Genomic DNA, 12,822 nt, shown 5'->3' with positions numbered 1-12,822 from the left:
TTCACAATAAAAAAAGTTCTTTTTATTTTATGAGCCTTATGTTTGAGAAGAAGCTAAAAAAAGTTCGGTTTCTGTTTAATGATTATTCTGACATTTCTCTCACATATTTATTGATTTTGTTAGGTTTTTTTTTAATTTATATTTTAGAACAACTCAAATAGTATTTGAGTCACTCTTTGCTTATGAGTCTATATATAGATTAACCTCATGACTGAGTCAACATGAATGGTTTCCAGAACTGAGCCGCTCTTTCTTACCCTGGAAATATTTCAGCTGATCCCCTGAGCCTCTGCAAAGTCTTTAACAGGACTCCATCTCTGGGTCACACCAGTTATCCAACACTATGCTTTTTCATTTGTGGCAAAGTGAAAATCAGGAGAGTTATGCATACCCAGAGTTTTTCATACCCAGAATGAAAAAGGGAAAAACACTTACTTGAGATTATTTTTTATTTTATTTATTAATTTAGTTTAGGTACTGGCCCTACTTTCTATTGATGTTTAGAAATAGTAGTATTTAAGAATATCTTAAACCTTATAGCTTTGAATTAACTAGGGAGAATATGAGTTTGAACTCCAAAATACTTCGAATTCTGGTTTTGCATTCAAGAGCATTTGGACTGAACTATAGAGTATTCTACACACTGTTACCTGAGATTTTCAACTGACTGGATAAGGATGAGTAGCCAATTGCTGTTGCACCAAGGTTTCTGGTTCCCTTACGTGCTACAGCTATTCCTCCAAAAACCTTTTAGCGCTTGTTTAAAAACAAAAACACAGCTATTTTCTGTAACAAGATTGACCTAAGTAAAAGTTGTGTTTCTTTTCTTTTTTTTTTAATTTATTTATTGAATCACCGTGAGAACAGTTACAAAACTTCTGTGTTTGTGTGTCGGTCATACAATGATCAAATACCCATTCACCAGTGCACATTTTTCACCACCAAAAACCCCAGAATACCCCCCATCTCACCCCTTCCCCTACCTGTGTGGCAGATAAGCTCCACTTTACTCTCTCTCTACTTTGATTACATTCAGTATTTCAACACTAGTCCCACCATTATTATTTGGAATTTTCCCCCAACGCACAGACCTACCGAAAAGGCAACATTAGACAGATTGTTTTCTATTGCTGGTTATGAGTAGCATATGATGTTGCGTGGCCGCAAGAGTGGCCATGCAATCTTGAAATTCTAAAATTTTGATAATTGGGTCTGGAGAGATTTCTGCCAAGAGCCGCTCGGTTCCGAGATTTGTTTGTGAAGATTTGTTTGCGTGTCTCTGGGATCATGACCATGGTGGGGGGCAGGCCATTCATGGGCAGCATATTGAGGTCTCGTCAGGGCTGGGGCGAAGAAGGACTGGCTCCTCCCCTGTGGTGAGGCCCAGCGTGTGTTGTCACTGCTGGCCCATACCTGCATTTTTCCAATGAGCTCTGGAAGATGGCAGCCGTGGGGCTTCCCTGGGAATAGGTGGAGGGATGACACCTTTTCCCCATCTGGGGTGGCCTAATGCAAGGAGGCATTCTGCCAAGAGCCACTTGGTTCCAAGATTTGTTTGTGTGTCTCTGGGATCGTGACTATTATGGAGTTTAATAAAGTGGGGGGGGGGGGGGTGTTCGTGGGTGGCATCTTAGGGTCCGGCTCCTCTTTATTTTCTATAACAAGATTGACCTAATAAGTAAAAGTTGTGTTTTGGCTGTTTTCAAAATCTGTTCTGTCTCCACCTTTTGCGATTTCCTTTTGTTCTTGGTCTGCTTTACTCCTTCCTTTTCCGTTTGTGACCTTTAGCTTAGACTTCCGTGTGTGGGTATCAGAGACAGAAAACATGCCAAAGTATGTATAACCCTGTATAATGATACTCCAGAGCAAAACAGCGAGTTGTTGGTAATTTGAATCAGACATTATGAGTTTGTCCTATGAAATTATGTTATAATATAAAAGACCATGAATCCAAGCAGACCTTGTTTAAATCCCGTGTTCTCTGTTGACCAAATTCCAAGTGGCTTTGGGCTTTGGGCTTCAGATACGTGATATTCAAAATCTTGGCAATTGTAGAGGAATTGTAATGGTACATAACAAAATATTTCACACAGCAGGAATTGTAAAATAGGTGTTCATTTGTTATTGCTTATACTAATGAATTTTTTAAATATTCCTCCCCCCCCCACACACACACACATATCTTAGACTATTTTCCTTGGCTTTATAATTTAATTTGATGTCTTTCTGTTTCCCTTTTTAAGGGCCTCAGTTTTAGTATTTTACCAAAGCACTTAGACTAGCAGATCATATTTTCTGCTCTCATTCTTGGGCGGCACGTCTCTTCTCATTGTTTCTGCTTTTACTTCCCCTCTGCCTCCGATAGCCTTCTCCCCCTCCCCCTCCCCAGCGCACATGCACGCACACGCGCACACACACACACTTTTTGCCAACATACTTGATGATCCACTTTCTCATGTTCATCTTTTTAACGTTCCTGCTTCCTCTATGTCTGGGAATAGCCTGTTCTTAAATATTTTATTCTTTTGCAACTTTCTAGCCTTTTGGTACTAACAACTTTATTTTCTGTTTATGTCATTTTCTTGGGCTGGAGCGATAGCACAGTGGGTAGGGCGTTTGCCTTGCAAGCGGCCAACATGGCCGACCCGAGTTCTATTCCTCCGCCCCTCTCGGGTGGCCTGGCAAGCTACCAAGAGGATCTCGCCTGCACAGCAAAGCCTGGCAAGCGACCCATGACGTATTCAATATGTCAAACACAGTAACAACAAAGTCTCACAATGGAGACATTACTGGGCCCACTCAAGAAAATCTATGAACAACAGGAGGACAGTGACAGTGACAGTATTTTTCTTATCATTCCCTAACCTTTGACTTCCTTGTTTTACTTAATACTACTGCTTGTCCACTTGGTATTTTATTTACAGGCATGTATAGGCCAACATGGCCAACCTGGGTTCAATTCCTCCGCCCCTCTTGGACAGCCTGGCAAGCTACCGAGAGTCTCTCGCCTGCACGGCAAAGCCTGGCAGGCTACCCGTGGAGTATTCAATATGCCAAACACAGTAACAACAAGTCTCACGATGGAGATGTTACTGAGCCCGCTCAAGCAAATCGATGAGTAACGGGAGGACTGTGACTGTATAGTCTTTCAGTAACCTATTCTCAGTTGTTGTCGATAACTTTTTTTTCTTTTTACATCCTCAGCAGTACCTGAAACCTTTGTAAATCTTTTTGCCTACTGTTCTCTTCCAAGATTTATTTCTGAGTCTCTGGATCGTGGCCATTATTGAGCTTACATGGCGCCAGAGGCAGTTTGTGGGCGTGACACCCAAGAATAGGGAGATGGGGGTAGATGGGCCATTCCCAACTGTGAAAGCCTGGAGATTTCAGTCACAAAACCTGCATGCCTGACTTTTTCAACAGATTCACTGGTGAAAGAGGCTCATCCAAGCCTGTGGAAATAAGCCTTGGTCATGGCAGGGATTGGCTTCTAGAGGTTTTTGGCTGCTGGGACTCTTGTGCAGGTGGTAGGCTCACCTACCCCAGTTTGGAGTGCCCTGGGTGAGACTCATCTTTGCCAACTGTTGATACCAACATTATTCATTTTGCTCCCCTTTTTCAGTAATGCTGTATATGCAACACATATATGTATATATTTTATATACATACATAGCCAAAACAAATTTCAAGATTTTTTAAATTTTCAATTTTTATTTTATTCCCCCCCCCTTTTCATTAGTATTCCATATTTATAACTACAGAATAATTGTTAAGCCTGAAATTTGAGTCCTATTTTCTGCCTCCCCCACCCCAGCAGACTCAGGCACTTACACTTACACAAACATGCACCCTTTGGTAGCCTGTTTCATTCTTTGAAATTTTTTGCAAATATCTTTGTCTTCAGTTCTCTCCATCTACTCCTTATCAATAACAAATATCGTAATCTCTCCACCCATGGTAATTTTATTACTTCTAGCTGTGTTGCTGTTCTTACTCACCTTTTAAAAATTAGTTAGGGCCAGAGAAATAGTACAGCAGGTAAGGTGTTTGCCTTGCATGTATCTGAACCGGGTTCTATCCCAGCATCCCATTTGGAGTGATCTGGGAGTAAGTCCTGAGCACCGTGGTTGTGACCCAGAAACAGAAAGATTTTTAAAAATTAGTTTTTACTTACTTTCTTAGATCTTCTATCACTGTTCAAATTATAACGATCTTGTCTTTGGACAAAATTATACATACATCCTTGTAATATATATAGTATATAAAAACCACATGATGTTTTAATGATCTTTAAGATCATTTAGCTGATATAGCAGTGACTAGTGTAAGATAACAGCAATAATGCTATCGATGTAAGAAATATTTTAAGAGATGGACTTGACATTGATTGGAGATGTCTGTGGGAAAGGAAGAGGTCAAGGAAAATAAGAACAGACTAAATGTTGCTACTAAGATGACTGTCTCTAAGGGTCAGTGAAGGACTGGAGAGAGAGTGCAGCTGTACAGCACTTGACCTGCACCTGGCTGGTTCAGGTTTGATCCTCAGTACCCCATATGGTCCCACAAGCCCCAGTGAGCACAGAGCCAAGAGTAAACCCTGAGCACTACAGGGTGTGGCCCTAAAACAGAAACGGACCTCCCCACAAAAGGGGTTAATGAGTTTTAAGTGATATTGACAAGGTATTGTAAATAATTAGATGCACTTAAAGAATAAAAGACAGCCATACAGATTTGGGGGGGGGGGGGGGGTTGTACTTTACTAATTATATCTGAAAAGATGTTTATTACTGCTATTATTTTTATTTTTACAGCCCTTCATTACAGTTTGAAGCTGCTTGGGCGTTAACTAATATAGCATCTGGAACTTCTGCACAGACTCAAGCTGTTGTACAGTCTAGTAAGTAAAGTAGCTTGCTTTACTTTCCTGGACTTTTTTTTTAATGCAAATTTTATAAAAACCAAATTTGATCTTGTAATATTTTAAACCTGGTCAACCAAATTGTGAAACACTTTACTGATTTCTTGGGTGACCGTGTGTGTGTGTGTGTGTGTGTGTGTGTGTGTGTGTGTGTAAACCTGGTCAACCAAATTGTGAGACACTTTACTGTTTTCTTGGGGGACCGTGTGTGTGTGTGTGTGTGTGTGTGTGTGTGTGTGTGTGTGTGTGTGTGTTGAAGGGAATGGAATCCAGACCACACACGTGCAAGACAATTGTGTTGCGGTACATCTCTGACCTGCATATAATTTACTTTTGCCAGTTGATACCTTTTACAGGTATCAACTATATTACTATATTATTGTTACAATATTATTACTAAAAAGAGAATTGATCTGTGTTGTTTTGGGGTGGAGGTTCTCTCTCCTGATAGTAGCTGTTTGGGGGCCACAGCCAGCCATACTCAGTGCTTATTCCTGGCTCTGTGCTCAGGGGTCACTTCCAGTGATGCCTAGGGGGACCATATTCGGTGCCAGGATTGAAATAGGATCACTCATATGTAAGGCAAGACTCTTAACTAATGTAGAGAATAACTATTGAGAGTAATGTGAATTTCTGACTCTTATTCTCTAAGGTGCTGAGTAACTTAAGCCTTTTATTTTAAATATTGGTTTTTGTAAAGCTTTGCCTCAAGTTGAATTACTGTTAGTGTCATAACCCAAAACTTGGGGGGGAACCCTTTGAGATTAGATATTACTAAATTCTCAAACTGGATCACTTAACTGATTTATGTGATACTCAAGATGATTTTTAAATAGTACAGGATATATCAATAAGTTGTCAGGTAGCAAAAATACTACTCTTAAATACTTTAGTAATATCAAAGAGAATGTTCCTTGTAACATAGTAGTTATTACAAAAAAAGAGAGCAGATTTTTTTTATTAGAGACTAGCTAGAACAATATTTTTAGCAAAGTTTCCATGAAATATTAACCCTTTTGTTTATCTTTTATTTGTGGCAATACTTATTTTCTATTTATAGAATTGGTTAAAAATTTAAATTACCCTTATACGTTGCTGGTGTAAAGTGGTGTAACCTCTTTAGAAAGAAAATTACCAAAAGGTTAATCATAAAATTACCATTTGACCCAACAATTTCACTCATCATTGGAACCAAGAGATACTGAAAAGGTCCACACAACGATCTGGATGCGAATGTACATAGCAGTATTACTTGCAGTTGCCCCAAAGTGAAAATAACCCAGTGTTCTTTAATTCATGAGTGAATAGAGTGAAATGTAAAGTGGAATACTGAAGAGTGAAATACTGACCCAAGTACCGGGATAAAACTCAGGAGCGTTGTGCTGAAGGATGCTATCAATGAGAGACACCAGGCAGGCAACATACATAGAACATACATTTTGCAGTTCCTTTTTAGGAAGTGTTCGTAATAAGCATTTTATGGAGAAAGAAAGCAAATGTCCTGTAAAATTTTTTGGTTGCCTAGTTCTGGAGGACTATGTGGTAGGATTACCATGGGAATGGCATTTTTTGGAGGTGATAGAAGTATAAAATTAAGGACAAAAGAAATAGTATAGGAGGTAAGGCTCTTGCCTTGCATGCAGCCAACCCTGGTTTGATTCCTGGCACCACATATGGTTCCCTGAACCCAGCCAGGAGTGATCCTTGAGCACAGAGCCAACTGTATGCCCTAAACATTGCCTACTGTGACCCCAAAACAAGTAAAAAAAATACAAAAGATTTCAGTGAATATTATACACCCCTCAGTATAAATACCAACAGTCATTGAATTGGACACTTAGATAACTTACTGAATTAATTTAGATCTCAATAAATCTGAGTCAGTAATAATTTAAATGTGAAGTGAATAGTATTGGTAGTACAGAAATAGAGCAAAAATATCTTAGGAGTAGTACAGTAGTAATTTAAGAAAAAGTGGTCTGGCTTATGCTTCTAAATTATAGGAATGAGTTTGATACCAATATTTTAAATTCTGGGGGTCAAGTTATGTTTTGCTTTTTACATGTTACATATTAGTATATAAAGAGTAATTGTTTTAATAAACTATTTAAAAGTGTAAAACAAGTCTGATATAAATATTATCAGTTTTTTATTTCATGTCAGCAGTTGAGATTATATAGACTGAGTAACTCCGTCCTCACATTTCCTTTGCACGGTAAACCTATTTAAGGAGAGTAGCAGGGTGCAAATTCACAAAAAAACTTTTGCATTTCTTTATTCAAACAACAAGCTAGAAGTAAAAGAAATGAAAAGAATAACCCCATTTACAACTGTATCTACAAGCATCAAATACCAAGGAAACAACAAGGAAGTTGAAGACGACTTAAACATTGAAAACCATGTCACTATAAAAAAGGATCATAGAAGACACAGGAAAGGGAGAAATATTCCATGTTTATTGGAAGAATTATTAAAATGACCATCCTACCCAAAGCATTATATGGAGCCAGTGAAGTACTTACAAAAGTTTCAGTGGCCTCCTTTAAGGACCTGGGACAGATACTACTAAAGTTTGTATGAAGCTATAAAATTCCCCAGAATTCCAATGAAATTCCGAGTTAAAAAAGATGAGAAGCATCATATTCCCTGGCTTTAACCTAAAGTATAACACAGTAGTCGTCAAAACTGGATGATACTGCGGTCAAAGCCCATTCAGACCAATGAAGTAGAATTGAGGACCCAGAAGTTAACCCTTAGATACAAGACAAAGTGCCTAGGAGCATTAAGTGGAACCTAGGAAGCATTAAGTGGAACGAGAAAGTGATTTTAGGAAACCAGTCAACCACATGGGAAAAAATGAAGCTGGATCCCAGTTTCACCATATGCGAGAGTTAATTCAAGGTGAATTACACCAGGAAAACAGCAGAAATCTTCATAATATTGATGTCAGAGTCATCTTCAATGATTCTGCCTTTTGGCAGAGAAAGCAGAGGCAAAAATAAAAGAAGGTATATCAGATTAAAAGCTTCTGCACAGCGAAATAAACTCTGGTTACGTTTTTAAAAGTTCCTTAGCAATAAATAAAAAAATCTAAATAATAAACCCTACATATAATCAATGAAAAACTATGATTATATTTGACCACCCCTCTAAAAATTTTTTTCTTCCATTCAGAACACTGCTAAATGGAAGAAAATACTTGTATAGCATGCATCTCTCAGATAGTCTGTATTTCTGAGGTAGAAAGCACTCATAACTCAACAGCAAAAGAAAAACAAGTCAGCCCATCAAAAAATTGGGAGAGGAGCTGAACAGACACTTCCTCAAAGAAGATAGATGTTCAGCAGACATATGAAAAACATGTTGATGTCCACAGATCATTAGGGAAATGCAAATCAGGAGGTATCCTCCCCCAACCCCCCACCCTAGCAAGAGTAGCCTGTGTCTGGAAGACTGGAAGCACCCAGTGCTGTCAGAGTCTCCTCACTCGCGGGTTCATTTCCTTCATTTCCTGTAGGAGACAACATCAAGACAGAGTAGAAACTCTGTCAAACCTCTCCTGTTCTTCATCAATCCCTGCCTCCCCCTCACCTATTAAAACTAGAACTAACATACCACTCGCTTATCCCTCTCCTTGGTGTCTACCTCAAGATTACAAGACTCCAATTTGAAAAGATAAATGCACATCTGTGTTCATTTTGACACTGTTCACAATAACCCCAAGCGGGAAACAACCCAAGTCCTCGATGCCAGCTGAGAGAGTAAAGACGTTGTGGTACATATATATACACAGTGGAATACTACTCAGCTGTAAGGAAAGATGAAACCCTGTCTGTCACTACAACTTGGATGGATATAGAAGGTGTCTGGTTAAGTGGAAAAAGTTAGAGGGAAAAGGATAATTATGGTATGATTAAAAGGATGGACAATATTGATTGAAAGCAAACCCTTGGAAACAGAACTGAGATTACCAAGTTGGGGAGGGGGCGGGGAAGTAGAAAGAGATGGGGTGGACATCTGTAAGAAAATCAGTGAAAAAAGAAAAAGATGACACTTGCAGCAGAAACTTTTTATGCAGTAAGAAGAAATGCTGTGGAGCTATCTTAGTTTTCTTTAATTTTTTAGAATTAATTGTTAAATGAATCATGCAGTCAGCTTAGTGATACAGCAATAGCTTTAAGATCCTGTCAGTGGGTTTGTTACGTGAATATTAGTAGGGGAAAATACTAAATTTGATTTTGTGGGAGTAAAGATACTTGTCACAGTTGTTCATTTAGTGATTTATAATTGGACAGTGAATGTGCCAGGCTCAGTGTATTTTCACATGGGGTGAAGTTGAATTCTGAAAATTCGGGAATATTTTGCAGTATAAATACTCGTTTTTCTTCCTTTTAGATGCCGTACCTCTTTTTTTGAGACTTCTCCACTCACCACATCAGAATGTTTGTGAACAAGCAGTATGGGCTTTGGGAAACATTATAGGTAAGTTGGCGTTTAAGTTTGAGAAGACTCCAATTAAGAATCTTAATTAACTTTTTTCCTACATTGGCATAGCCATTACACCCTATGTTTCCTCTGATTTTAATGGGAGTTGACTCTTTTCTTACCGTGTGGAAATGCTAACTTAAGATGACATTTCTCTGAAACGGATACTCAATTTGCTCTTGAGCTGAGTAGGCTAAATTGGTGCTCCCCAAATCAGAGTCTGGAGGGACACCAGCACTGACGCCCCTGACGGTTGGCGAGGAAACATAGAGCATCAGCGTCCCTACATGAGCCATTGCATACATTTCAGACTTCCTCATCCTGAATGTAATTTTTTTTTAAATACAATTTTCATTTCTGTAGGTGATGGTCCTCAATGTAGAGATTATGTCATATCACTGGGAGTTGTCAAACCTCTTCTGTCCTTCATCAATCCCTCCATTCCCATCACCTTCCTTCGGAACGTCACATGGGTCATTGTCAATCTCTGCAGGAATAAGGACCCCCCACCGCCTATGGAGACAGTTCAGGAGGTAAATGAAGAATTACAAAGGCCAGATGGTATATTTTCCCAATGTTTCTGCTTTAGATTTTCATGCGCAGGGAATGAAATAACATATATTAGTTTTACTGCAGGTTTGAGATTTTTTTAAGATAATAGTATTTAGTTTGGCACTCAAGTATTTCTATGGCATCTGAAAGAACTTGACAGCCCACTGTAATTCCTATTTTTAGTGGCTATTTTCATAAAAATAAAACAAAAATATAAAAGGAGAAAATAAAATCTCATTTTTGTTATTGTTTAATGTTCAGACATAACTGTTTTAAATACTTAAAATCAAAAAACAAAGGTGTGAATTGTAACAGCTAAAACTATTGTACTTATCATATGCATCGACTCTTGAGTAATTAGTATTAAGACTAATTTAAATTTGAAATTTCTCTTGAATACTGAGAAAAGCTAGTGTTCTTAAATTTTGTGTTCAATTCATTTTAACAAAGTAATGGCTTTAAAATTTATACCTAATTATAAATGGATCTGAGTACTTTAAGTTTAAAAAGTCTTTGTGACCTTTAGTCAGTTGTCTATATAGAGGGAGAGTGACTAATTTATTTTAGTTAGCATTTTTGTTCAGTTTCTACCTTTTACTATTATGGGAAGAATACTTAGTGTAATTACTTCCTATTCCCTGCTGCCTCCCTCCCAGATTTTTAAAAAAACTTTTAGACCTCAATTTAAAGAAATAAAACTTTGTACTACATACTCATTTTCTTAACTGAATTTAAATTCAAAAGCTTAAATTTGACTCTAGTAGCTTATTAAATAAAATCTTGCATTCACTTTAAACAGGTAAGTGAGACTGTAAATGGCAGTTGTAAGAGTAGCTTTTGTAAAGGATGTAGTGTATACTTGAATTCTTTCCATTTGAGATTATATGCTATAAAGAAGGATATTGAGAACACAGTGGGAAAGGCCCATGCCTTTTATACGGCCTACTGAGTTTAATCCTTGACATCTCATATGGTTCCCTTAGCATTGCCAGGAGTGATCTCTGAGTGCAGAGCCAGGAATGAGCCCTGAGCACAACTGATGTGACCAAAAAAATTTTTTAACAAAAAAGAAGGTATTTAAAACAAAGGTGTTTCCTTTTATGTGTATTAATCTCTACCACATTTATTTGAATATTTCAATTGGAAAACTGAAACGTACTTTTGGTATTTTCAGATTGAACTTTTAATTTTCCTAATCGAGAGTCCAACTAAAATTTAACTTTGTCTTTCTTGTCCTGATGATAGTACTTAGTATTTATGTTTTTTGTATATCAGTTAATCATTTTCACAAAGACATAGTCCTCAACTCTAGTATGACTTACTGTTTTTCTTCTTTCCTCAGATTTTGCCAGCGTTGTGTGTCCTCATATACCATACAGACATAAACGTAAGTAAAGCAGAAACTTAGATTCGAGACGTTGCCCTTTATGAACTGGGAGAATTATTTATTTTTTAGGCTTTTAATAGTGTTACATATGTCTTAATAATTTGTCAGTTTCCCACATGTATAAGTAGTTCTAAGAAATAAGATGAATATTAAATTAGCTTTAGGTAATCCAGATAGCAAAAGCATTAGATTTAGAGAAACGATCACATATGAAAACTTATTTGTATATTGCTAATGTTGTTTTGGTTTTGTGATTTTTTTTAAATTAAATTAACCATATGCAAGGCGAACAGTTTTTTTTTTTTTTAATTATTGTTATTTGATTTTTACATGGAGCCAGACCTGGTGGTGTTCAGGGCGGAAGTGCCTGGACATGTGCTCGGGGTTCACTCCTGGTGGTTCTTGGGGACCATGCTTTGTGCCTGTGATAGAAGTGGGTTGCCTGAATTCAGATGCAAGTCTTCTACCCTCTGTACTATTTTTGTGACCCATTGGTAGTATTTTTAAACATTGAAACTTGTATTTTTTTGTTTGTTTTTTTTTGGGGGGGAGGGCTTTTTGGATCACACCTGTGGATGCTCAGAGGTTACCCCTGGCTCTTACTCAGGATTTATTCCTGGTGGCGCTCGGGGGACATATGGGATGTTGGGGACTGAACCTGAGTTGACTGCGTGTAGGCAAATGCCCTACCCACTGTGCTGTTGCTCCGGCCCCCTAAACGTTAAAACTTGTAACATGCGAAAAAAAAATTTTTTAAGTACCATATTTTAACAGCTTATTTGAATCCTGTAATAGACTAGATATTGTCATAATTTTACAGAATAAGAGGAAATTAATTGTCAGAGAAATTCGAATTGATTTAAATATTGTATACGGACTGCAACTTTTTTATTAGACAATCTAAAATTATATGAATATATCATTCATATATGAATATATTTAAGATTCATACATGGATCGGCTGGAGAGATACCACAGTGGGTAGGTATTTGCTTTGCACGTGGCCGACCCAGGCCAACCCCAGTTTGATTCCTCCGTCCCTCTGGGAGAGCCCGGCAAGCTACCGAGAGTATCACAGCTGCACGGCAAAGCCTGGCAAGCTACCCGTGACGTACTTGATATGCCAAAAACCAGTAACAAGAAGTCTCACGATAGAGATGCTACTGGTGCCCACTCGAGCAAATCGATGAACAATGGGAGGACAGTGCTACAGTGCTATACATGGATATTGAACCACATTTCTACATTTTAGGTTCTTTTTTCTTAGTAGTCTTTGAAAGGCAACTATAATAACGTCATACCTGTGACATATTAGCCTGCAATGCCATAAAAGTGACGTGAAACAAGTTTATGTCTATTTACTAGGGTAGTACGTAAAAATGATTTAGAAAAAGAAAAGACAATAAAGGAGATAAAATTTTCCTTATGTCATTATGAAATTGGTAATAGACAAAAGATCCTGCCATTTACTAATCTTGTT

At 37.9% G+C, this 12,822-nt stretch overlaps 1 protein-coding gene across 1 annotated transcript in view; it reads left to right on the top strand.

The window, feature by feature from the left end:
* Positions 1-12,822, top strand: part of KPNA3 (karyopherin subunit alpha 3) — a 76,917-nt gene that overhangs the window by 41,908 nt on the left and 22,187 nt on the right. The window contains exons 7-10 of the mRNA XM_056132758.1: positions 4,812-4,897; positions 9,314-9,400; positions 9,767-9,936; positions 11,298-11,342. Of these exons, the coding sequence (XP_055988733.1) occupies positions 4,812-4,897; positions 9,314-9,400; positions 9,767-9,936; positions 11,298-11,342 (388 nt within the window). The remainder of the gene's footprint in view (positions 1-4,811; positions 4,898-9,313; positions 9,401-9,766; positions 9,937-11,297; positions 11,343-12,822) is intronic.

The sequence above is a fragment of the Sorex fumeus genome, unplaced genomic scaffold (genome assembly GCF_029834395.1).
Source record: "Sorex fumeus unplaced genomic scaffold, SorFum_2.1 ptg000095l, whole genome shotgun sequence".
NCBI classification, from domain to species: domain Eukaryota; kingdom Metazoa; phylum Chordata; class Mammalia; order Eulipotyphla; family Soricidae; genus Sorex; species Sorex fumeus.
This window is presented reverse-complemented; position numbering and strand designations above follow the sequence as displayed.